Below are 27,691 nucleotides of genomic sequence, written 5' to 3' on the forward strand. Positions count from 1 at the left end.
AGGTATCAGAGCCACCCCGATAGTTCCACGAGGGGGTCTCTCGGGGAAGTGCTTAACCAGTGGTATCGAATTTGTGGAATCGGTAGGCCTCTCCCCGACAAGCTCGGATGACAGTATTTTTCACAGCTAGTCACAAAGCAGAGAAGATGAGGACAGTAGAAATAGCTTACGAGGCAATTGGCCAACCGCCCGATGAGACGCAGCTTTCTCGCGAAAGTTCTAAAATTTTATTATGCCGATCGGGAAGACGACAATGTTCGTAGCATTACGCATTTGAAGTCTGAATATATCATTTAATTTCGGTACCTGTGTAATATCTGTGCAAAAAAACTTTATCATTGCCCTTAATGACTCCCTTTCATTATAAGGCAACATCTCGGTCAAGCTTTTTCCGGTACATGTTCAACATATTTCGTTTTTCCGTTCAGCCTCTCAATAGAAACGGAGACAGCGCTCTTCGGGTTTAATTGTTTTGGATGTTATCAGCTCAGCGTGCTCTTCAAAACGATGATTTATCAGAAACAGAAGTTGAGGCGCAAGCCGACGGTCTTTCGGTCTTCTTTTCAGTTCCACTGCTTTCACAGGGTTGTTCTGTAGGTAGAGCCATAGCTACCGTAAAAAAATTGGAATAGTGTTATTGAGTAACTGTGCTGCGTGTGTTTTTTTTTACCTTCTGCGGCTGCGCTTCGTCCGTGTTGTTTGCTGACTTTTGTTTGTTTACCTACGGATATGAGTTTGGTTTCTGGTTAACCCGTTACTCGTAGAGCAAAAGGGGATACTAGATTCGTCGGAAAGAATGTAACAGGAAGAAGGAAGTGTTTTCGACCCCATAAAGTATATAAATCCTTGATCAGGATCACTAGCCGAGTCGATCTAGCTGTCCGTCTGTCTGTCTGTCCGAATGAACGCTGTGATCTCGAAAACTATTAAAGCTGCTATACTGTGACAGTGTGCCACAGCCAGTTTTAATTCTAGGACAAACATTTTAACTGATATGTATTGTTCTTATCAATACCTGTCGATTGACCCAAAAAATTCCACTCTCACTTTAACGCCACAAACGGCCCACAAGCTTCAAAAAATCGAAAATTTGAACGTGGATATCTCGGATATCAAAGATACAGAATTGGGATTTGAGGTTTAGATTTCGTCGCCATGTACGCATCGAATTTTTGTCACGCGAATATGCCACGCCCACTCTAACGCCCACAAGCCGCCCACATCTGTGGCGCCTACAATTTCCATGCTAGAAAAAAATTTTAACTGAAATTTATTAGTCTGGTCAATACCCTTCAGTTCTGCAGTAGGGACGCGGTGACATGGCTCAAGGCAAAAAGCTTTTTTTGTTTTTTTTTGTGCCTAAAACGCTGTGCCGCTGTTGACGTCAGCAGAGCAGTCGGCGCAGCGTGAAGACTGCCCACGAAAGCGATCGTGCAACAAAGAGAGGCAGATACTCGGATATTTCCCTCTCTTTCTTGTCTTATAATCTGCCTGCACTCCGTGCTCGCAGAGACAAATTTCGGCCGGTCCGTTATTTTTTTTTGCGTCTCTCCGTTATGTTCGGCTAGCGACTAATATTTCGGCGGAAAAATTTTCGTGGAGCAGCGACATGTGAATGCCCTAATATTTTAGGAGCATTATTGTGTATCGAAAATATACAACTTATATTGTTTTATAAAAGTAAATTATTTGATTATAGTAAAATTAAGTAATTTGGATTTACTTATAATGTTATGTTTACTTATTATACATTTTTATTACAATATATTTTTTTAGTGTAATTATAGAAAATTAGTCCGTTAAAATTGATTTCAATATTTAAAACATTAGTAGTATTAGTATTAACATTTTTAAAAAATTCGTATTGTATTTCTTACTTAAGAAGTACAAATTATATTTTTTTTTTTTTTTTTAAATGCTTTGCTATTTATTTATTGAATCTTCTCCCTTTGGATACTAACAATAAGTGTATCAAATCTTAGACTAATTAATCTAACTCACAGTCATATGACTGATGTTGTGCTAAAGGGGCCCGAAAGTTATAGCTGGCTTGGCAGGTCGTTGCGTTGTAGACGGGATCGACTGGAAACCCAAGTCAAGCCTCTTGCGAGGCGATTGGGGTGCACAGAGAGTTTTTCGTTGTAGGACGCTTTTTGTTTGTCTATTTCATCTTTAACGGTAAGAATGCTTAGGTCCCTGTGGATGTTTTGGTTGCGAATATACCATGGTGCCCCAGTGATAGTTCGCAGGATTTTCGATTGAGCGCGCTGTATAATGTCTATGTTGCTTCTGCTGGCGTTCCCCCATAGCTGGGAGCCATATGTCCAGATGGGCTTGAGAGTGGAGTTGTAGAGCAAAACCTTGTAGTCCAGACGCAGGGGCGAACGAGCGTTAAGAATCCAGTGGAAGCTGCTGGCCTTTAGTTTTAGATGTACTTTCTTGCGTTCGATGTGTCTTCTCCAGGTTAGTCGTCTGTCAAGGTGGACGCCGAGATACGTTACATCGTTGACTTGGGGAATCTGCGTATTATTCAATAATAGTGGAGGGCATGTTTGCCTGTTGAGAGTAAACGTTATGTGTTTACATTTTTGTTCATTTATTTTAATCCGCCAATCAGATAGCCACCTCTCTACTACGAGGAGGTGGTTTGCTAGCTGTGTTGTTGCTCGGCCTGGGCACCTCGAGCGACTTAAAATTGCGGTGTCGTCAGCGAACGTTGATGTTGTTAGCTGCTCGTTCGTGGGAATATCCGCTGTGTATAGGAGGAACAGAGTAGGCCCTAGCGCGCTTCCTTGCGGGACTCCAGCTTTGATAATGTAGTCGTCGGATGTTGTTGTATTGCACCTTACTGCGAAGGTCCTGTTGTATAGATACGACTCAAGAAGCTTGTGAGTGTAATCAGGTAAGTGTGTTTTGATTTTGTGCATGAGGCCATCTAGCCATACTCGATCGAAGGCTTGAGATACATCGAGGAATATTGCGCTGCAGTATTCCCGATGCTCAAAGGCTGTGCGTATTTCTGATGTTATTCTGTTAACTTGTTCTATTGTTCCATGGTTTTGACGAAATCCAAATTGATGAGCAGGGATAACATTGTGTGCTCCTAGATATGGTGTTATGCGAGTTAGAAGGCATTTTTCGAACAGCTTAGACAGACACGATAATAAACTAATTGGTCTGTAGGATGACGGAATTGTGTGGTCTTTTCCGGGCTTCGGTATCATAATGATAATAGATTTTTTCCATTTTTTCGGATAGTAGCCGAGAGTTATAATCCCATTGAAGAGCTTACAGATAACCTCAATGGCAGAGTTTGGAAGTTCGATTAACATTTTTGGGGTTATTTGGTCACCGCCAGGGGCCTTTTTTGGTTTCAGTTCCCCAATGACTTTCGCGATCTCCTTTGGCTGAAACAATGGTGGTAGGGAAATAGATTCAGATTCGATTTGTGGTAGGAAAAATGAACCAGTGGCAGGGTTCGGCTGGAAGACGTTTCTTAGATGTAACGCAAAAGTTTCGGCTCTATCTTCGTCGCTGCGGGCCCAGATGCCAGATGAGTTTCTTATCGGAGTCACTGTTTCGATTGGAGAGCTCAGATTTGGGTGAGCCCTCCACAGAGGATGTTTTGTACTGGTTGGCGATAGTTTTGTAATGTACTGCAGCTGTGCATTTTCTGTATCTTGCTTTAGAGCTCGATTTAGTGAGCGAGTGGCTTCCTTAAGACGTTGTTTTGATGACGGCGATCTGTTGGCTTGCCAGGCACGTCGCAGGCGCCTCTTTTCTAGGACTAACCGTTCAATTTGCAGATTAGTTTTGAAGTGGTTGGTTTGCGCGTCCCTGCCTTGTGGTGTTGAGATAGTGGCTGCCTCCACGAATACTTCTTCAAGAGCATCGGTAGAGCAGTCGATGTCCGCTTCGATGTTGAAGTGAGGTGTTAATTTGATGTGTGAGCTTACATACTTTTTATATTTTAACCAGTTGGTTCTGTGCGACGTCAGCCTGAGGGGGTGATCTGTGGTTCTTGTGCTTTGAAGAAGAGTTATTAGCACTGGCGAATGGTCTGACGACAGGTCCGAAAGCGCTTTGGCGCTTATTATATTGCGGGGAATGTTTTTTGTCACCGCAAAGTCTATTAGGTCTGGAACTTTCCTGGGGTCTGTTGGCCAGTATGTGGGGCTGCCAGGGGAAACATAGTCTAATTTGTTGTTCGGTTTTATGATTGCATTGTATAATTGCCTTCCTTTGGGAGTCACAAGGCGTGATCCCCAGTGCGTGTGTTTGGCATTATAGTCCCCTGCAGCTATAAAGCGGTCTCCAAGCAAGTTGTAGAAGTCCATGAATTGTCCTTCAGAAATTGTAAATCGAGGCGGGCAGTAGACAGCGGCTATGGTGAGGTTTCCGTTGCCTGACTGCACTTTGATAGACGTGGCTTGCAGGTAATTAGTTGAAAACCTTTGGTGAAAGTGGTGCTTGATGCGTTCCCTGATTAGGATGCCGGTTCCGCCGTGGGCTTTACCATCTGGATGGTCTGTGCGGTAGAAAGTGTAGCCTCTTATTTGGAAGTTGTATTTGTTTGTGAGGTGCGTCTCTACCAGTAGCATAATGTCGATATGATTTTCATTCAGGAACTGTGTTACTTCAAGGTTGTGCCGTGAAACGCCATTGGCGTTCCACATTGTTATTCGTAGGTTTGCCATCTGATTATTTGGACTGCTTAGCTGCAAGTAGCTGTAACACCATGTTCTGGTTTTGAACCAGTGTTTGCATGGTCGTTTTCATGAATGACATGAGTTCCATCATACTTTGTTGCATGGTGACCATCATAGTTTCCAGAGTGCTTTGCGACTGTTCTTGGATCTGCTGAGCGTTTCCTAGATTAGACTGGAGTGGGTTTTCCGTCCCCGATCGAAGGGCATCGGCGTATGAGAATCCTGTCTGGGTATTTAGTTGACCAAAGGAGGATCTTGCAGCCGTGCCGAAAAATACTTCCGGCGTCGTACGCGAGTAAGTGTACGCATTTTGGGTTTTCTGATGACGCGTTGCTATCACTTTTCGCATGCGGTCCTTCATCTCCTTGTAGACCGGACAGCCCCTGTAGTTTGCCGTGTGGTTACCTTGGCAGTTAACGCATTTTTTCTTTTTGGGGTCTTCTTTGTTGGCAGGGCAGTTAGCCGAATTGTGGAAGTCTCCACAAGCTACACAGACTGTTCGAAGCGAACAGTATGCCCTGGTGTGTCCATACTCCTGACAATTTGTGCATTGCACTGGGCCGTTCCTTTTATGTGGCTCTTCCACGTTAATTCTTCGGTGCAATAAGTATTGCAGGTTATAAATGGGGTGCACTTCATTTTTCTTCAAGACTCTGCTGTCTGGCTCCAGCTCGACCCTGAAGAGTGGTTGCGGCTCCTTGTTCCTGTTTATAATGTTACTGACGTTCTTTGCAGAAAACCCCTTTTCCTTAAGAGCATCGATAACTTCCTTGGCGGTTACGTCGGGCTCGATTCCTTTTATTACCACTTGCAGGCCCTTGCTGCTTTTTAGTTGGTACGTGTAGTAGCTTTTCTTAGCTTCCTCCAGGTATTTGGATACTGCTCGGAAATGTTCTTCAGATTTGGTCTGAAGCTTGGTTTCATGGATATCCCCTTTTGTGACCGGAACAACATGAAAGTTTCCGTCTCCGGTCAGCGCAACAATTTTGTTGACCAGGGCGTTCGAGATTTTCTCCCTAATGTAAATTGGTGGGGGCTTAGGTTTCGGTTGGGTCTCCTGAGCCCGTACTGATTCATTTTCTGCTAGAAGCGCAAATCGATTGCTGTCGGATCTCCCGGGTAATATATCTTCTACTTGGACACGGTTTATTTTTGACTTATTACCTACCGCGGTGTTCTGCGGGCTAAGCTTACGCTTGATATGGATGTACCGATCTAGTCCGGTCTGTATGGCCGGACCCGCTTGCTGAATTTTGTTTTGGTTTTGATTTGTTGTCGTTGTTTTTGTTGCCGTTGTATTTAGAGCTGCGGTTGCAGTCGATTCCGAAATAATAGTCGTAGCTGTGGTTGTCGTTGGTTTTTTTGCCGTAGCCGTAGTTGTTGCTGACAAATTTAGTGCGGATGCAGAAGTTTTGCCGTTGCATGTTGTTGGTGCGCCAGGGGTCGAAACTGATGGTGGGGGGGTTTTGCATTGTTGACTCCACGCCGTCGGAGTAGGGGTAGCCGTAAGTAAGCATGGTGAGCAAGATCGTGCTCTTTGGCTATCGACCGACAGTAGGGTCGTTTTTTGCACTTCGCTATCACGCGTTGAGACATACGAAAAGTAACCGTCTCTTCGGCTCGCGGAGCTGAGTCGCTCTTTATTCTGTTCGTAGCTCATTGAGCTTTATTAGCGTGGCACTTATTTATTATTATAAGATAAAATAATTATGTGCTAGTTTAAGACATTACACCGATTTTGTGGGTTGAAACCTAAATTTCTTTGGGTTTTAGCGTCTTTTCGCTTATTTGAAATTAACCTGTTTAGTTTTTGTGTTTTGTTTGCATTAATTTATCAACTTTCTTGCACTTTTCGCGGAGCTCGCACAAGACACGTCCACTCTCTTCAGCGGTCGTAGTTGATTTGTATAGTTAAATTATATAGTCGGATATATTTCGCCTTAGAAAGGGTATAAGTAAAGTGGCACGCGCCAACAGCGAAGAGAAAACAAATGAAATCAAGTAAAGGGGTGAGAAGACTTGGTGCATTCTGTTTGAGTGATTGAAAGGGAAGCATCCATGTTAATTGTGCGCAGCAGAGTTACTTTAGTCGTCTCTTTAAGTTAATATAATAAAATCAGGTAAGTGCTACGTTAAGTTTTAGATGTTGTGCATTGATCTTAGTTTAAAGTACGTAAATTTTGAAGGTATTCAATGGGTTCCGTTAGCCGAAAGTGGATGACGAAATGTTTTGATCCAATAAAAATCCTGCAAAGGGTTAAACACAGCTATAAAAGGTAAATATACAATTAAACAAATAAAACGCATTTTTTAAACATATGTTTTTTCAGGAGCGTTGGCCAAGGATTCAGAGGACCCGGACAAAGGTTTAAGAACGGCGATGACTAACGTTTAAAATAAGCTTACGAAGCAAAAAAACACAAACAATAATTGTACAACTTTTGAAAATATAATTAAAATGAATTAAAATGAAATTAAATATGTATGTATTTTAAATTCTATATTTTTATAATTGAAAACTCAAGGAAAAATTCTGATTTTCCCAAGTGATTCACTTGGGACGTGTCCCTTGCAAGTGATTTCACAAGTGAAAACTCAAGGAAAAATTCTGATTTTCCCAAGTTATTCACTTGGGACGTGTCCCTTGCAAGTGATTTCAAAAGTGAAAACTCAAGGAAAAATTCTGATTTTCCCAAGTGATTCACTTGGGACGTGTCACCGGCACGTGACAGGCCATACGAAAAATGAGTATAAGGAACAAGTGAAACCCCGTAGGACTTCGAAAAATTTTCATTTGAATTTTCACTTGTGAAAATGCGGACATCCCATACAATTTTCTATATGGAGCGTCACTTGTTCTTCACTTGTGCACGAGGACATGTCCCAGGTGATTCCCAAGGTGATTCACAAGTGAAACTTTTTTTTTGGAACTGAAGGGTGAGTATAAGGAACAAGTGAAATCCCGTAGGACTTCGAAAAATTTTCATTTAAATTTTCACTTGTGAAAATGCGGACATCCCATACAATTTTTTATATGGAGCGTCACTTGTTCTTCACTTGTGCACGAGGACATGTCCCAGGTGATTCCCAAGGTGATTCACAAGTGAAACTTTTTTTTTTGGAACTGAAGGGTACCTATCAATTGACCCAAAAAAAGTTTGCCACGCCCACTCTAACGCCCATAACGCTTAAGTCTGTGTACCGCCCACATAACCATATAGTGGGATCGCGGGTGGTAGGTGGCGCATTTCAATCTCGCTTTGCTGCTTGCATATCTTTATTTCCCTCTTGTCCCTTTAGCTGAGTAAAGGGTATCTGATAGTCGAGGTACTCTCTATTAGTTACACAAATTCAGAGCCCAGCTTTTAATATTTTAGCTTAGTATTAGCTTAGGTTTGACTGTATAAATATTTTTTTTAAGTTTTTGTCCAAATGTCAAAATAGTAAATTTGTTGGACGAGATGAATTTTGCCTTCTACTCTTGTTCACTTTTCTTCCTGCTTTATGTTACTAATGCTGGGCAACATCTTTGTCTAAAAGCGGATATTTATGTTTATCTTATGGAATGGGTGCTAACACATTTTTGAAGATTTTGTTATAGCGGAAATTGAAATTCCTTTCTTGATCTACATTCAAACAATCAAACCATCCGTAAAATTATTCAAAGAGATGTGAACTATGAAGCTGTGGGTGGAAAAGGTTTTGTGGGTAGTATCGCTACTTAACGCTGGGATGAGCACTCCGCTATGTGCTGCGGAAAAGCAAGTTTTGCCAAAATGACTACTTACGCTACCAGCATAGGGTGAGATAAGCCAATTTACAGCCGCAGAGGTCCCTGCGTGAAAATGCGCCTTGTTTCCTTACTCCTGGCTCCTCTTTGCTGCTCAGGGGATCTGTAAAAGATCGCAGTACACCAGCTGATAAGGGTTGGAAAACTCCAGGAAGAGCCCATCTGATCGAGGACAAGGCTGCCATTGCGCCAGTGCTGCCAGTCGGCCAGTTCTGCCATCTCGGATACACCTGCATTAGCACTTTTTGGAGTCGCAGCCCCGAACTTCTGACATCGCATACACTGCTTCTAAGACCGGCCCGCCAAAACTAATTGGTTTTAAATACAGCAGTATGGCAGTAGAGGTAAAAACAAAGGACCACCCAATCCAACCGCAAAGAGCCTTTCTCAAAAAAAAATCTCTGGGGAACGTATATAGGTGCTTCGAGCGCCGGAAGAAAATTTCTTGGCCTCCGGTAAGTAGTCGAAGTTGTAGGGCTTTTGGGAAGAGGCAGCCTGCAGGCGCGGCGAAAGTGAAACGCCAAGAAGGGCCAGGGATTCTATGAGCCCAAAAATCCATGAGAAGCAGGTCAAAAAGTTTAGGCACCAAAAGCCCCCAGTTCGAGAATGGGCGGCCGAACGGCGGTACTACAAGTGCCTGGAGTTCGGGCATATAGCGGCCAGTTGGAAAAGCGAAGTAGATTGCAGCCAATGCTGCCTCAAATGCGGGCAGCTCTGGCACAAGGTAGCAAGCTGCTCCAAAGCAGGAAAAAGCTTTTTATGCTTTAGAGCTGGGAAGTCAGATGTGAAGCACATAGCAGGCAGCAAGGGATGTCCCATGATTAAAAAAGCGTTAGAGAAGTAAAGATCATACAGATCAACATCAACCACTGTGAAACCGCGCATGATCACAAATCCAGACCGTGCTCGAAATCCAAGCCGACGTTGTAGACCCCCGGGCCGGACTATGTACTGGATGCGACGAAGTCTGCAGTGATCTTGGCGATCGGTTCATCCTGAACGCGGAGAACGTCGCGACGAGGCTTATGGACGCCATGGTGACGGCATAAAGAACCAGCATGAGGAAACCTGAAGCCCCTGAAGCAACATAGAACTAGTCTACTGGTGGACAGCAGACATCGCGAATGCGCGCGGTGAGTGCCTGCGTGCCAGAAGGCTGCAGAAAAGGGCGAGAGGGCGCCAAATTCTTAAGCTCAAGCGACAAAAGTACGCTAGGAATCGCTGGATATTCAAAAGGCTTTTAAAAAGCAAAGAGAAAATATTTCCTGGAACTACGTTACTCAGCCCAGCAGGACCCTTGGGGTTCAAGCCGGGTACCTGACACCTATGCAGTTCAGCTTTAGGAAGGCGATATCAACAACTGATGCAATCTCCACAGTGGAGGTCAATGAGCCGAAAGTAATAGAAGAAACGAGATTGCGGGAGGGCAGCAAAAATTGTTGCAGAAATGGAAGCACTCCAGCAAATTGACCTTGGTGGGCATTATAAAGCCTTTCTTTAGCAATCGCATCCTTCTATACGACACGAATAAAGGCATGATGGAACATAAAATCTTCTGGTTGACGCAGATCTTGAGCGGACATGGATCCTTCATGAGCTACCTTACCAAGTTTAGCCCCGCGACGATCGCAGCTGCCCACAACGTGACGTTAAGGAAACCGCGGAGTACACAATTTATACTTGCCCACAATTCGACCGCGACAGGGAAGGAATTCTAAGCTGGCAGTTGAGGCTAAGGAGATCCACGAAGAAGCCGAGAAGTTAGGAAGGCGGTGCACTTCCTCACAGAGACGTGAAATGAAATCTATAGCAACGTGGCTGGCTCACTGGTAGCAATCGACAAAAGGGCGATGGACCTACGGAGTCATACCTGACATCAAAAAATGGATGCAAGGATCGAAAGGAGAGGTAAACTTCTGGTTGACGCAGATCTTGAGCGGACATGGATCCTTCAGAAGCTACCTTACCAAGTTGTGGCGTTAAGGAAATCGCTGAGTACACAATTTAAACTTGCCCACGATTCGACCGCGACAGGGAAGGAATTCTAGGCAAGACCAAGGACCTCACCGCTCTAAGAGAGAGAGGCTTGAAGCGCGACGAGGGAACTCGGGATGGGCAACTCCACTGGATGCATTCTGACCCTGCGAAGCAAAGCCGGTAGTCACGCAGCATTAGGATTTTTTAAATTATTTTGCGTACACAGTTATTGGGAAGTATAAGGGACAAAAGAATAGTTCGGACGGTTGGTTTTTGTTGACAACTGACTATCTACATAGTATCACATCGCTGCGAATACGCCAACCCAACCTTGATCATCGATGAAGCTTTAAAAAAAATAAAAGCAGAGATCAGTCGGAAAGGTTAGAGGTTCTAAAATTCTAAGAAATTAGGTAATTTTCAATAATTAGTTCAATGATTTAATGTTACCCATAACAAATTTAGAGGACAAATCGGAATATTCCTTCATTAATGCAAGTCTACAAAGCTACAAAAATGTGGTATTGCTTATCCAAGTATTATTTTAACTTCATAATCAAATGTTCTCATAATTAAAGGCCATTCTAACGAGTGCGTAACGGTTGAGAAATAATATTAATAATCACATCGATAATTGCATCGGTAGAGTGTAACCGGCTTTTCTTTTATTATAAGCTCGAGTATGGATCGAAATGTGAAGAAACTAAACGTTTGCATCGATTCTGTGGAGTTTATGACATAACTATTTTTTACAATAAGCCCATTTGAGTTTTTTGGAGGTGGACATCTTTTTGGTGTTTTACCACTCGGTGTGTAACCTAAATAATTTCTGTGCATAGACAAAAACATTGAGGTGTTTATTTGATTGATTTTGTTATTTTTCCGCTCTCAACCTTTGTGAAGGCAGAACCGGTTGATTAGGGTTTCTGAAGCACTTGAACAAGCTTCCCAATATGTTGTAAAACAGAAATATAATGGCCTTGAAGCGGGTCAGATTTTAAGAGTTTTGTTATCTGAAATTGGCACACAAAATTGAGTTAGACAATATTTTAAGTTGAGCTGCCGAGTTCTGGCCGTACTGTAGTTATCACCAGAAAAAAAATACAACTACGTTGATAAGGCCTTTTATACCGCAAACTGGTTCTTCTTTCGGTCCCCTTTGCAATATTTGGCAGCCGTTAGCTGGTATGCCATTCAAGTAGTTTTACGATAGCTATCGGAAGTGATGCATTGCACTAAAATAAGTGGACAGTTAATAGAGTAGGCACAAGCGCCCCTTTACAATATGTTACTGCGTTGCACACGTCTGATTGATAATACTGCCCTCGGAAAGGGTAAAATATATAAAAAAAAACTTTAAAACATGTTTTAATCCTATTATTCATTTAATTTCAGACAAAATTCCGGCTCGATTAGTGCTTTATTTTCTTTCTTGGTCTGGTTTTCTGGTCTCTTTTATGATGCGCAACGATATGAATTTCGCTTTGGTAGCTATGATTTCAAATCGGAATTCAACGCAAAACCAATCTTTTAACGGATCGCAAACAATTTTGGTAATATATCAGGGGTACCACAGAAGTTGCTTATCGCTGAATTCGTGTAACATGTATCAGTTTATAAGCGCTAAGCGATTTCTGTGGCACTGCCGTATATACAACATATTTGATATAACAACCTTAATTATTTCGTTTCAGAGTAGTGGCAATGAAGATCAAATAAGTATTGTGAAATCGGTTATAATTAGTTCATTCTATTGGTGCTACGTGCTATCTCAAGTAGTAGGAGGGGTTGCCACAGAATTATTTGGGACGAAGTGCGTATTCGGATGGTCACAGCTAGCAACAGCTCTATGTAGTATTCTAATGCCGTTAGCAGCTCGAATACATTACATAGCTGTTATTGTGTTAAGATCTCTTCAGGGATTTGCCTCTGGCTTGACGTGGCCTGCCATGTATGCAATAGTTGGCTACTGGATACCACTTACGGAGCGTTCCCGTTTCATGTCAAGTTTTCAAGGTTTTAGCATTGGAATTGGCTTAACTTACCCATTGTGTGGATTTATTTTATCAGAATATGGTTGGCCATATGTTTTTTATACAACAGGTACTCTAGGGATTGGATGGTGTACATTATGGTATTTTCTTGCCTTCAATACACCCCAGGAGCACCCTCGTATTGCTGAAGAAGAACTTCATTATATAGAACTCAACGTTAGTAAAGAGATAAACAACGCCACTAAGGTCAAAGTTCCATGGCTGCAAATATTTAGTTCCTTACCTGCGTGGGCAATTGCTATAACAACATTTGGCAGAATATTTGTTCATTATATTTTTATTGTTAATGGACCCACTTTTATGGGGAATGTTTTAAAGTTTAATTTTGAAACAAATGGCTTTATATCTGGAATGCCATTTATTTGCTCATATATTTCATCGGTTTTTTTTTGTTATATTGCTGATAAATTGATATTACATAAAATTTTAAATCTTACTAATGTAAGAAAATTATTTACAGCTCTATCACAAATTATTCCAGGAATCTTAATATATTGTATCGGTTATATAGATAGTGTACACATTTTGTTACCAGTTTGGTTTATGGCGGTGATTTTTATAACTGCATCATATGCAGGGGCAATGGCCAATATAATTGACCTAGCACCAAATTTTGGACATTCTGCTGCCGTTTTGGCATTTTGCCAAACAATTCATATGTCTGCGTCCTTTATTTCTCCGTTGACTGCTGGATTTATTGTCACTCGAGAGGTAAGGAATACAAATTTAATTTTAATTTACTTAACAAATAATAGATCAAACAAAAACACCTCTTTACGAGGTAAAAATCTAGTGACGATCGCACCTTCAGTCAAGAACCTTTCTGATATCGTATTTTTCGTCACAACAGTTGATATCAGAACTTTTGTTGGCTGAAGGTGCGATCGTCACTAGATTTTCACCTCGTTAAGAGGTGTTTTTGTGTGACATCAGAAGTTTTTGTTTTAAACATCAATTACATAATTCATCTTAATACAGCTTCAATTTTCTTAATTTGTACTTTTACAATTTCACCAATCATTTTCCCAAACGAATTAAAATGTAGAGTCATTGTATGCAATCCTTTTAGGTTTTGCAATATCTTTTTATTGTTGTACCACTAGTTATGATCGGAGCATCACAGCAGTGATGCAGTGGGCGCTCGTCACAAAGAGGACTGCTGTCCACAGCCATGTTAGTTCTCATATTAGGGTTTCTTAATACCATGATCAGAAGTCATTTTTATACCCTTGAATTCAGTCAGAAGTGAAGGAGACGTTTCCGACCCCATAAAGTATATATATTCTTGATCAGCATGACTAGACGAGTCGATCTAGCCATGTCCGTCTGTCCGTTTGTCCGTCTGTCCGTCCGTCTTTACGCAAACTATTCTCTCAGTTTTAAAGCTATCGGGCTGAAACTTTCCCAAAAGTCTTATATCTTTTGCAGGTAGTATATAAGTCGGAACCAGTCGGATCGGACAACTATATCTTATAGCTCCCATAGGAATATTCGGACAAAAAAATTTAAAAAAATGATATCTTTGGTGTTTTTTAGCATATAACCTCCTAAACTTGGAAATAACATTTTTTAATTAGTTTTGAATTTTGAATTAAATTTTATCGATATCGGACGAATTTTTTTAAATTCCGCTGTTAAGGTTGATCGCATCCAATTCTGTGGAGCGCACACTTAAAGATTTTTTCACAGTGTAAACGGATGTTTGAAAAGACTGCAAACTTAGTTTACGTAAGAAGTTTTTAACGCAGAGAAGGAATAAAAGTCGTTTCGAAAGGCGTACAAAGTATTTGGAAATTCCTTTTTACGATATATAGCACAAGTTACGGGTCTACTAAATATAGCTATTTATTAAACTCACGAGATTTTCCAAAAGTGGTAAAACTAAGGCTTCTTGTAGTAGGCTGTTTAACATCGTCTTAAAATTACAGGACTTTTAAATAGAGTTTGGTACGCACAAAAAAGGTCAATGGCCATTTTTGTTGATTATTTACTTTGTAACGAGACGCATGTCAAAAGTTGAGGAATCTCGAGGGCTATACACCTTAAAATTTAATTTGAAATCGCTAGAGCTGTTTTTGAGGAATAAGAAAAAAATCTGCATTTATAAAAAACGTTGGCCCATAATTTTCAAACGGTGGTATTTAGATAAATCATGTTAGAAAAGCGTACAATGCATTTCAAAATACCTTTCTAGCAACATAGCACAAGCCTGTATCTTTAATTTTTTCAAAAGTGGTAGAAGTAAAGTTTCTTCTATTAACATCATCTTAAGTTTCCAAAACCTTCAAATAGAGTTTGAATACGCACAAAAAGGCAGTGTAAGATGTTCTAAGCTCGTAAATGTGACCATTTTCTTTGATTAATAACTTTGACACGAGATTTTTACAACAATGTGTCCTGTGTCAAAAGTTGAGGAATTTCATGGGCTATATACTTTAAAATTTATTTTAAAATCGTTAGAGCCGTTTTTCAGGAATCAGAAAAAAAGCTAAAAAAATCGAAAAAAAAAACTTTGGTCCATAGTTTTAAAACTGTGATATTTGGACTGATTATGTTAAAAATGCGTACAAAGTATTTCAAAATATCTTTCTAACGACATGTAGCACAAGCGCGTAGCTTTAGTAGTTCACAAGTTACGGGTGTACGAAACTTAGCTATTTTTAGATCTTTTCTATCTAGCTAGTTTTTTCAAAAGTGGTAGAACTAATGTTTCTAATACTGAGGTGTTTAACATCATCTAGAATTTTCAAGACTCTAAAGTTTCGCTTTGGGAAAAACTGACAAGCAAAATAAAATTTTCATTTTGAGCGGTCCCCCAAAATATTGTTTTGAGTATTACTTTTGAACGGAGCATCCGATTTAGACATTTAAGGTTTCATTCGACGTGTATTTTAAGTGAGAATACAAATACAATAAATTTACTTTTTTACACTTTCACCGCTCTTTTTCCCAAACCAATAGATTTTTTGTAATCTTGGTATGCAATCCTTTTAGTTAACTACCGTCCGAACTAAAGGACTGCCGTCCACAGTGATAACTACCAAAAAGGGATTTTATATATAGGGGTCAAAACAGTGCAATTGATGTTCAAATAGGAATCAAAATTACACAAACGCCCAATAACTTATTAAACTAATTTACGTATGTGGACGAAGGAATTCTTCCGTTTCAGATTCTATGTGCTGTCATCTTGGCTCTAGCACCAGTCCTCTCTTCTTGCTCTTTCTGGTATTGATATCTCGAAAGAGCGCATAAGGGGCTTAGTAAGATATGGCTTATATGAAAACTTGATCATTTTGATGGCTTACCCCTCCAAACACCGTTATTCTGCCGGAGATCTTGGAAACTAAAAAGCTAGATAGTTGGAATAAAGCAAACAGATTTTGGTGACATGGGGGTTCGTAGGCGTTAAAGTGATAGGAGCACTCAGACAGACAGACAGTAGGACAGGCAGACAGGCAGAAAGACAGACAGACAGACAGACTGCGAGACAGCCAGGCAGACAGACGGGCAGTAAGACAGGCAGACAGACGGACAGACAGACAGACAGACAGACAGACAGACAGACAGACAGACAGACATGACCGTCTGTCCGTCCGTTTCTACACAAACTAGTCTCTCAGTTTTAAAGCTATCGGGCTGAAACTTTCACACTTTCTTTCTTTTGCAGGGAGAATATAAGTCGAAGCCAGCCGGATCGAACAACTATATCTTATTGCTCCTAAAGGAATAACCTGAAAAAAAATTTCCAAAAATTATATCTTTGTGTTTTTTTAAACATATAACGTTCTACGCTTGGAAATAACATTTTTAAATTAGTTCTGAATTTCAAATTAAATATTATCAATATCGGACGACTATGTCACATAGCTGCCATAGAAACGATCGGAAAATTGGTGGGAAAATAATATGAAAAAAATCATAGCTTCGGTGTTTTTTGACATATTATCATGTACTATTGGGAATATCATTTCTTGTATTTTTAGGAATTTCGAATTAAATTTAGTAAAGATCGGACGACTCTAACATATACCTGTCAAAGAAAAGGTCGGAGAAACAATGAAATAATTATTTTTAAAAAAATTTTGCTTTGTTGATTTTGAACACAAATATCCCTAAAGCTAGCAACAATCCTTAAAAATATAACATGGTGTTACTGACATTGCTTATATCCTATAACTGCAAGGGTATACAAACTTCGGCTTGCCGAAGTTAACTTCCTTTCTTTCCTTTAAATTAAAGTGACTCTTTCTTTTCCATATGTTCCTTAAAAACAATTTTGTTTGGTCCTCAACGTAGAGACACAATTATTATAAATGGTTAGTTTAAAAAACAAAACCATTTTTATATTTTATTTCCAGACAAATTGTTAATTGTAATTTGCCAACCTTTATGTCGATATATTATTAACAAGGAAGAACGCTATAGTCGAGTACCTCGACTATCAGATACCCGTTACTCAGCTAAATGGAGATATGCAAGCAGCAAAGCGAGATTAAAATGCGCCACCTACCGGCGGTAGACAGATTTAAGCGTTATGGGCGTTAGAGTGGGCGTGGCAAATTTATTTTTGGATAAATCGATAGGTATTGACGACACCAATACATTTCAGTTAAAATTTTTTATGTAGCACGCAAATTGTGGGCGTCACAGGTTTTCGCGGTTTGTGGGCGTTTAAGTGGGCGTGGCAAACTTTTTTTTAGGTCAATCGATAGGTATTGATGAGAACAATACATTTCAGTTAAAATTTTTTATCTAGCATCAAAACTGTTGGAGTTCTAGTTTTGGGCGGTTTGTGGGCGTTAGAGTGGGCGTGGCAGTCTACTGAAACAAACTTGCGCTGCGTAAGAAGCTCAGGAATCTGTACGCCAAATCTCAATAGCCTAGCTCTCATAGTTTCCGAGATCTCAGCGTTCATCCGGACAGACAGACGGACAGACGGACATGGCTAGATCGACTCGGCTAGTGATCCTGATCAAGAATATATATACTTTATGGGGTCGGAAACGCTTCCTTCTGCCTGTTACATACTTTCCGACGAATCTAGTATACCCTTTTACTCTACGAGTAACGGGTATAAAAACCCACAAAATTAATCAGGATCGGAGCTGCACTAAAGACAAAAACGTATATGCAACAGTCGACAGCTATTCTAAGCAGTGCTCGGCTTACAAAGATAATAGATAAACAAGATAACGAGAGAGGCTCGAAATCTCTGGCATGTAAAAGCTTAAAGAACTGTGGGCTTCTTTCGCATAATTTAAAATTTACATATTTATGGCAAATCAAACATTAGCCATTGGTATTTACATTTAAGCAATTTAGCTTTGGTTCTGCTATGAACATCCTCCTCATGTTGGAAAATATCCGCTTTCAACCAACTCAGTTTCTAAGCGCAGAACAGCTAGTTTGGCAACGACCCTCTTGACAAGACCCGCTGTGGTTCGAGCCATAGCAACTCTGATGATGCCATCCTGGCCAGATATAATCTCTTCGAGGCGTCCCATATTCCACTTAAAGGGTGGCAGATTTTCATCTTTCAGCAATACGACGTCACCCTTTCTTTTGTTGGCTTGTCCAGATTTCCACTTGCTCCTCTCTTGCAACGAGGACAAATACTCTGTGCTCCATTTCCTCCAGAAGCTTTGCTGCATGTGGACCAATTGTTGCCATTGATTGAAACGAGCAGCCTTTACATGAGTTACGTCTGGCTCTGGAAACGAATTGAAGCTCGAACCTTTTAGAACGTCCGGCGGTGTGAGCACTTCCAAATTATTCGTGTCTTTTGAAATTGGAGAAAGTTGACGAGAATTAAGAATCGCATTTGTTTAGGACACTGGCCACAAATTTTCTTTCTCCGATTGGCCAATATTCATACCCGTTACTCGTAGAGTATACGTATACTAGATTCGTCGGAAAGTATGTAACAGGCAGAAGGAAACGTTTCCGACTCCATAAAGTATATATATTCTTGATCAGGATCACTAGCCGAGTCGATCTAGCCATGTCCGTCTGTCCGTCTGTCCGGATGAACGCTGAGATCTCGGAAACTATAAAAGCTACAATACTGGGATTAGGCATGCAGATTCCTGAGATTCCTGTGCAGCGCAAGTTTGTTTCAGCAGAGTGCCACGCCCACTCTAACTCCCACAAACCGCCCAAAACTGTGGCTCCTACAGTTTTCATGCTAGAATAAAAATTTTAACTGAAATGTATTGTCCTTGTCAATACCTATCGATTGACCCAAAAAAAAGTTAGCCACGCCAAGTTCTGACGCCCACAAAAACCGCCCAAACCTGTGGTGCCCACAATTTTTACGCTAGATAAATAATTTTAACTGAAATGTATTGGTCTCGTCAATACCTATCGATTGATCCAAAAATTGGCCACGCCTACTCTAACGCCCATAACGCTTAAATCTGTCTACCGCCGGTAGGTGGCGCATTTCAATTTCGCTTTGCTGCTTGAATATCTCCATTTCCCTTTGGTTCATTTAGCTGAGTAACGGGTATCTGATAGTCGAGGTTTTGTCTTTAAGATCCAAGCAATGCATGAGGGCCAACATGTAAGAACTTAAGACTATTATTGACTTTGTAACCGGATGGCCTTTTAGAAGGACAACGGGATGCCTAGCGTCGAAGTCTAAATTCGAATTTTGCAGCCTTCCTCCAATTCTCAAAAGCCCATCGTTTCCAAGCCTGGGACTTAGAGACAGCAGCTGGTTCCTTTTTGGTAGAGGCTTCTCGTCAGCGATCTCGTCAGAAAAATGGCACCGCTGAATTCCTTAATAAGATACGAGCCATCAATTAAATCTTGTACGGTGAGAGGACCAACTCGTCTAGGACAATCCTTGTTTCGAAGAGATGTACCGATGTATATAAGCAAATATACGCTGAAGTTTTCCAAAGGAATTTAGGTTCTTGCTGTTACTTGAAATATCCATCGCAGCCGAGCTAATCAAGGTGACGTGTCTTTTTCGGGTAGACGAAGAAGTTCCACGCTTGCCGGCCAATCCAAAAGTAGGAATGGTGGTCCATGTTTCCAGAGCTTTGAGAATAGTAGTTCACTCGAATAAAAGCTGCGAGACACTATATCCGCAGGATTTAAGTCCGTCTAAACGTGGTGCCATGACATTCTATCCGTTAATTCCTGGATTTGCGCAATTCTGTACGATACGAAAATTTTGAAGTTTGATGGTGCTTCTCTTATCCAAGACAACACGATAGTTGAATCAGACCAACAGTGATAGTCACATGGCATGGCGAATATGTGCTTTATACTGGATATGAGTTCTGCCAGTAGTAATGCAGCAGACAATTCCAACTTAGGTATAGTTAGCGTCTTCAAAGGTGCTACCTTGATCTGAACGCTTCTGCTCTCAAATAGATACAGGCTCCGTAAGCTGTACTGTTTGCATCAGAAAAGGCGTGCACTTGCACGGAAGTATTTGGCATCATGGCAAATCTGGGGAACTTGATATTCTGAACTATGCGTAACTGAGATCCAACCTCTATCCAAACGGAAGACAGCGTTTCGGGTAATGGGTCATTCCAGCTTAGATTTTCCTTCCACAATGCCAGCAAGAATATTTTGACTTTGACTAGAATCGGAGCTATAAGGCCAAGGGGGTTACCGATAAAACGCTTCTTTTGGATGGTGGACCATCTGGAAGCATTGGTGAGATGTTGAATAAGAAATTGTCTGAACTTGGCTCTCGAATTAGTCCTAGAGTCCTGGCAATGTCGGTTCCGTCATGAAACTTAAGAAGCTTCTCCTCTTCTTCTTCCGACTCCCCATCAAGAATTCTCGGCTCGTTGGAACACCATTTGCAAATCGGAAAGGAGCCCCTGGAAAGAAAAGCTTTGACTTGCATTCGAATTTCCTGTACTTCTTCAATTGTATTTCCACCAGACATTAAATCGTCGACGTAGAAGTCCTTTTTTACGATTTTAGCTTCAATGGGAAACGAAGTTTCCTCATCGTCAGCTAACTGGTGCATGGCGCGAATAGCCAGGAACGCAGCAGGCTTTGCTTCATATGTGACAGACTTATAAACGTCTATTTCCTCCTCAGGGCTGTTCCTCCAGAGAATACACTGCACACAGCGGTACATTTTGCATATGTCCCCGCAGAGTGCAAACCTATACAGGCGAAAACAAATAAGTGGGTGGAAGATTTTTGGCTGAATTGTAGGGCCAGTTAGAAGCAGATTGTTGAGCGATTGACCTGAAGTACTTTTTGCCGATCCATCGAACACGATATGAAGTTTTGTGCTACTGCTATCCAGCTTCTGAACGCAATGATGGGGCAAAAGGATGGTGATCCTGTTGGGGTGCCAACGACATATGGCCGAGATCGATATATTCTTTTAGAAATACGCTATACTGAGTCTTTAGGAAAGGATTTCTTGACAATTTTGTGCGCATGCTAGGAGAAAGATTTAAAAACCTTGTGCATTTTCGCAGATAATGATCCTTTTCCTCGCATATAATAACATAAAGGTTTATTGGAGTTAGTAGATGCCGCAATGAGTACGCTTTGATTATGGCTATAAGATAATTCCTCTTCCCAGCGTTCCAGAGCTCTCGAATCTAACTTAGAAGACACGATGTTAATCAAAAATCCATCCAGAATTTGGTCTGTAGTAGCAAGCGTCATGATTGCTCGCAAATGGGAGTTCATTTTATTGCTTAGGCTCAGCAGAGCCCATTTAAATACCCTTTAACCCAAATAACGCCTTTACGTGTGCCTGGAAATGCAAAAGCTTGTTATCAAAACGACTAATAAATAACTCCACAGCCTTATCATAGTTCGCATCTGCTGGCTCCAGCGAACGTATGGTTTCCAACGTTACGCCTTCAAGGCTAGCACGGTGATACTGGTCCATTATTTTAATTCAATTAAAGATCGAAGAGCGATATAATAGTCACGCTGTAGTTGCGTAACCGCCAATTTAGGCGTCAAAAATATTAGCGGGTTTTTTTTTCAGTTTCTATTCCATGTTCGAAAGGTCTTTGCATCGCGAAAATGTTACCAACACAGTTACAAGGAGCCGATTATGATTATGCCGTTTATATGCGGTGTTATGTAATTTAAATCTGATATGTTTTTAGCGAATTTAAATATGGTTCACAAGCAAAAGGAATTGATCTGACTATAGTAATTAATATAAGAAAGAATATGCCATCAGCGAACAAAAAAAAAACTGTAATTGTTTTTTTTGACAATTAAAAAACAATGTACGTATATTTTTTCGACGAAATGCACACTCCGGATCAAGAATCAAGTCGGGGTCACCAAATGTTTAGGGGAAGACAACTAATTTGCCACCCTTAATGTCGATATATTATTTAAAATGCACAATAGGCTTAAATTGCGAAAAGCCGTGTCTTATTATTCAGGATCGGAGCTGCACTAAAGACAAAAACGTATATGCAACAGTCGGCAGCTATTTTAAGCAGCGCTCGGCTTACAAAGATAATAGATAATTCTTATTCATAAAATCTTAAGTTTCCCCCAACATCCCAACACTCTTTAGCCGCCGCGCGGAAACAGTGAAGCCCGGGCTTAAATAAGCAGCACTTCGTAGTCTCAGCTGCTCGCGATGTTGTTTACTGGATCATCTTCTTTTTTCTCACGGGTTGGTAGTACGGCTTCTCTCCCGCTGAAGACTTCTGGCTTCCGACTTCCGATTTGTCTTATTTGGCTTCTGGAGTACAATTTTTATATTTTTTTTCCACAGGTTTCTGGACGGCCAAACCTAATCCAAAAGTAAATGTGACTCTTAGACACCTGTGGAATCCCTAACTTTTTGAACAATCTCACCTAGTGGGCTTGGGCCAGAAAAGTTAAGTTTTAATAATTTCTTTGGTTCAATTTGGTTTATGGCCGTAGGTATTAAGTGTTTTTTCCCGTTTTGGATAACCCGCGAACAATTAGGTGATACACAACCTGACCTTTTGGTTATAGTTCACTGCAAAGCGAGTTTAAATTAATTCTCCGAACCTACGACCTTCTCCGTCCGAGAACCAAAAACTAAAAGAAGGTAACTTCGGCCTCCAGAAAGCACGAAACCCGGCACTATTCCCTATAATCTCTTTCTTTTCTTCTACCTTATCTGCGCTCTGTAAGGCTTTAACAGAGCTGTTAAGCCGATGCTGACTGACACATTCTCGACCCTTTTTGAGACTGCCAACCGCTGTATCTGACGGATAAGGTCTAACCGAATTTAGGTCTAAGCTTAGTTTTAAAAGTATCCTAGAACCAACCACGAGATTGGTTACACAATGCTTTTGTGATTAGTCGAAAAATGTCTTTTATCGCGCGTTATCAGTTTCCGTGATCGCTGGAGTTCAAATTGCAACTGCTGTCCGTGAGAGCTTTCGACAGACAGGAGGGGAGGGACTCTTAACAGAAGCGTTCGAATGAGTTGTAAAAGAAAGAGGGAGTTGATGCTTTATTTACAGAGAGCTGTATAAGCTGCAGCTCCTTAGATCCTCCCCCCTGTTGAAAGATCTGCGCTTTCCACACTGGACTCAACGAGAAGGACGCAAAGCCTGGCCGGACGAACTACGTAGAACAGCAACTCTAACGACCCCATCGGCTCCGGAAATCACTTTGACGACTCTGTCAGTCAAGTACTCTTCACTTTATCTTTCTAAAAAGGATTGCTATATAAACGTAACTCCCTGCCAACAATCTAACCGGCTGTACTTTACTTTGGAGGGATCTGGCTCCGCAAATGCCGCGAGAGGCCGCCCAATGAGGGATTATCTGAAAGTGGTGCAAGAGGACGGGAATTAATTATCGCCTGAATCTCGTATTTCAGGGTGCGAAGCTCATCTAAAATAAGAATAGATGATCTCAACGAGCGATACAAATGGTGCTTAGACATAAACCTCCAAAACGTGAGGAGATAGAGGGTATAAAACGACAATCAAAGTCACCGCGGAAATCCTCGAAAGGCAACGAAACGCTTAAAGATCACTTAAAAATGCCGCCATAGAAAGATCCTTGACGAGCTCCATCCATACCGCTTTGGTGGCAAAGTAAATGAAGAATACTTCTGGCTTTTAGTAGAAAGGTCCGCTATAGTCCCCACCAGCAACCGCAATTGGCAAATCAGCCAAGATATGTTTGAGGAGACGAGGTCTAGATATACAAAAAACTATGCACTTGAGGCCGCCAATCGGCCAATACTGCAATTGAACAAGTGCAAGCAGTGACTGAGGTCTCATAGAACCACGGCGGAGCCTAAGGGATAGGAATCCGCTTCGTCCATTGCTAGCTGCCGCTGAAACAAGGCATCAAAAGGTACACACTGGTACCTTTTGCGAATTTAGCTTGTAAGAGCCACGGGAAATGCGCGAAACCGATTGAGAATTTCGAAAAGACTGGCTTAGATTGTGGGTCGCGATAAAATAAGTTCATTCAACGAGAACCCAGATGAAGTCGTTGCCGATCCATCAAATACCACCCTCAACTTAGTGGACGTGCTATTTTTTTTCAAAACGCAATGGTGCGGACGGAAATAGGCACTAGCGACATGTGCTTCGGGTTGCGAGTGGTTGCGAGGCTGACTGCGAGGCGGATGACGAGACTGAAAGTGAGATTTATGTCGACGCAGATGACGAGACGGCCATCATGGAGCTACGTTGTAGAATAATTGGACTTAAACCTGGTGATTGATTTTCCGATGGACACGGCTCCTTAACTGATTGTCTATAATGGAGAAGCGTGTGAAGCTTCGATTGACAGGGATGGCAAGGACCTGACGAACAGTCTCGCTCATGATGGTCCCTTTTAATACAGTTAATGCAAAAAGACAACCTTTTCGCTTCCTTGTGGCAAGCCCTGGGCGAAAGGTTCAAAACGGGGACCTTGAAATCATATGATCCGCGCTTCGACAACATACGCATAACGCCGGCTCTGCTATAGTTGCGAATGCTTTTCTTTGATTTGTACTCACCGCCCCTCCAGTTTTGCTAACTTGCCACGGATTTTCTTGCATCGCATGCTTAACATTTTCCATTGTGTGACATCTACTTTCCAAAAAGTTTGATTAAGTTCACAATAAGTTTCTTATATGCATTCTCGGTTAGAACTGATACGATGCTCGCAGGCAACTCTATTATCATCCCCAGTTTTGCATTCTCTCAAGGGAGCATCATCTCTCTCGAGGATCGGATAGTGTGACCAGAGCCGAATAATTCACTCTGCCCTGTTCAAAATTCCTTAGAACAACAATACGTTACATAGAGCTAGTGTATTACATATATAATAACCAGTCTGTAACAACTCGGCCGTCCTTACATTGAGATATCCCACTATCTCTAACATGATATCTTTTAGTTTACTTTTTACAATGTGAACATTTTGTTATCTATTTGTAATAGACTATTACCTACAATCTTGAATATACATATACTAGATTCATTAGTATATTTTACTACTATTCTTTCAACCAATGTCGAATGTTATTACCACTCCGAACACACTGATATGGGTTTCGAGATAACTGAAACCCATCAAAATCTTTGATCAAATATCTGTCATTCTTCAAGATCCTCTCAATAACAAAAGTTCCCTCATTCTTTGAAATAAGTTTTCTCGCTATACCCGCCGTACTATTAAAGTTCTTAGCCGTGACATAATCACGTTCTGTAAACTCTGGTGCGTTTTTTCTTCTCGCATTGTAGTATGCATCATTTCTCATCTGCGACTGTGCTCGGATTTCTTTGGATTCTTTCCTAGTATCATCTAACATTTTCCTAACATGTACTTCTTAACTATTCTCCTCAAATCCTTCACTTAACTTATCACAAACTTTTCCTGTTTCAGCTATGCCAAACAGCGTTTAATACTATTATGCTTAATAATATTATAAATCGTATTATTCAAAGAATGCTCTAATTTTTCTATGACATTATCCCAATGTAAAGCGTTCTCTGGTTCCGATAACTTCGCTATCATAGATCCTAAGCTTCTATTAATTCGCTCTACTTGGCCGTTTGCCTGTGGTGATTCCGTTGCAATTTTAATTTTCCTTTGCTAAAGTAAAGCAACTTCCGCGATCTGAAATAACACATTTGGGTCTGCTATACGCTCGAAAGTAATCCGTCAATGCACTTACTGCTTCTTTCGTAATTTTGTGAACGCATCTACAAAAGCTAGTATCTGCTACCTCGATCTACTATTATCCACATGGCCACAATGATCTATGTGAATGATTTCTAAAGGCTTATTACCCTTTGGGATACTGTGCAAGTACTTATCACCTTTGGAATAGATACTATCCATTTAAACAATTTTGAACATGATCGGAAGCTTTACTCTTCACGATTGGAAACCAGTAGGTTTTGCCAATGGCTTCTATCATTTTGTCCCTTTCCATGTGGCCTAATTCGTCATGAGGCTTATATAAGACATGGTCCTCCCTCTTATTCGGCACATAAGATCTTATCCTCTTGTCATTACTTTTCATCTATATAACCGCATTCCTCATTTCAAACCATTATAATTAAGAAAAATTTTAGAAAATGGTGATCTTTCTAAAATTTTCCTTATTTGTATCTTGTATCTATCAAATTAGTTTTAAATGTGTTCGCTTCTATTACCATTATGTTATTGCACCGACTCAGTGCATCTACGTGCTGCGTTTGACTACCTGCCCTGTACTTTAAATCGTAATAAAACTCTTGAAGCTCTAAATCCTATCTTGCTATTCTTGGATTCAAATCTATTTTATTAAGCGTTAATAAAAGGGAGTTGCAGTCCGTTACAATTTGGAACCGCTTGAACTGTAAGTATATACTAAATCTTCTTAATGCGTGAATAATGGCTAAAGTCTCCAACTCAAAGCTGTAATATTCCGCTTCTTGCTACTTCTTTTCTGATTTTCTTTTAAGAAGTACCGCTCCAATCCCTAAAGCACTGGCATCGCAGTGTAATTCAATGTCGTCTCGGTGATCGTATATAGCTATACGTCAATTTCGCTGTGAGAAACAATTTAATTCTTCTATCTCAAACTGAAATACCCTATCTTTTTCAATAAATCGTATAAGGGTTTCGCTATTATTGAAAAGTTTTTAATAAATCGGCGGAAATAAGAACAGAGACCCAATCAAACCACAAATATTTGACCTTCTGCTAATATTTCAAAGTGATCTTCTATGTTCCTACTGGCGGCCAAACTGTCGTCCATATACACAACAACCTTGTCCTGTCTCATCATATCCTAAAATATGTCATTGACGAATCTTTGAAATACTCGCGGTAAAGTTTTAAGGCCCATCGGCACACGCAAAAACTCAAATTTTCCCAAAGGCGTCGTAAACTTAAATATTTTACAGACTATTTGTTAACAAACACATGAAAATAACAATTTTTAAGATCAATTTTTGTAAATGCTGATATCACCACCAATTTATCTAAATTAAAGTAAAACAAGTCTTTATTTCTTTTTGTTATTACAAAACATAACATCTTTCTTTCGCTCTTCATTAAGATTTTATTTACTTTAGAAAAGTCGCTTTTTGAGCTTTTATTTTTATATTTCTCGGCACAGCCGAATGTTTGATTAACGATACTCGGCTTCCTGAATCTATGAGGAATTCTGTAATAATTGGCTGGTTAGGCTTTTCAAAACAAAAATGTTAAGCAATCTTACATAAGTATTGACGATTGGCTTCTTATTTTAAGGTCATCCCCTAATGAAATGGTCCGCAGACCTGCGTCCATATCACGTCCCTGGTCTCCTCTTCGGTTTTGCACACTCTCTAGGCCAAAGCCCCTTTCCCTTTCGAAGACTGCATCTTATTCCTTCCAGCAACCCTTGTAAGAAGCATTATGTCATCAAAAGATCTTAGCATCCTTCCAGGTTTCTAAAAACACTGTAGCTTGCCCTGAGTGCGTAAATAAGCAGTCGGAATCCCAACGATAAGTCTATCCAGCAGCCTGCAGCCTGCTCTTCTCAAAGTATACTGCAAACTTCTCAAATATACGCCTCATGTCTGCCCTCGACTCCTTGCCACCGAAAACGAGTTTTAATTGCTGTGACAACTCACTCATCGCTTTAACAAACCGAGAAACTTTTAATTTGCCGATCAGCAACACTTTTCGTTGGGCGTCCGACAGGTCATGCAATGTGAACTCAGCCCTTC

The 27,691-nt window shown here is 40.7% G+C and overlaps 1 protein-coding gene across 17 annotated transcripts in view; it reads left to right on the plus strand.

The window, feature by feature from the left end:
* The window catches only part of MFS17 (Major Facilitator Superfamily Transporter 17), a 579,815-nt gene that overhangs the window by 327,982 nt on the left and 224,142 nt on the right, over positions 1-27,691 (plus strand). For 12 of the 17 annotated variants that reach the window (XR_011605437.1, XR_011605438.1, XR_011605439.1 and 9 more), the window contains 2 exons: positions 11,872-12,029; positions 12,171-13,241. Coding sequence is in view for 13 of the 17 variants with exons in the window: in XM_070998708.1 (XP_070854809.1) it covers positions 11,872-12,029; positions 12,171-13,241 (1,229 nt within the window). In the remaining 4 variants the exon portion in view is untranslated. Of the gene's footprint in view, positions 1-11,746; positions 11,811-11,871; positions 12,030-12,170; positions 13,242-27,691 lie in introns of those variants that run through there. The other 5 variants (XM_070998718.1, XM_070998717.1, XM_070998719.1 and 2 more) reach the window with 2 other exon arrangements.

The sequence above is a fragment of the Drosophila suzukii genome (genome assembly GCF_043229965.1).
Source record: "Drosophila suzukii chromosome 2 unlocalized genomic scaffold, CBGP_Dsuzu_IsoJpt1.0 scf_2c, whole genome shotgun sequence".
In the NCBI taxonomy this organism is placed as follows: domain Eukaryota; kingdom Metazoa; phylum Arthropoda; class Insecta; order Diptera; family Drosophilidae; genus Drosophila; species Drosophila suzukii.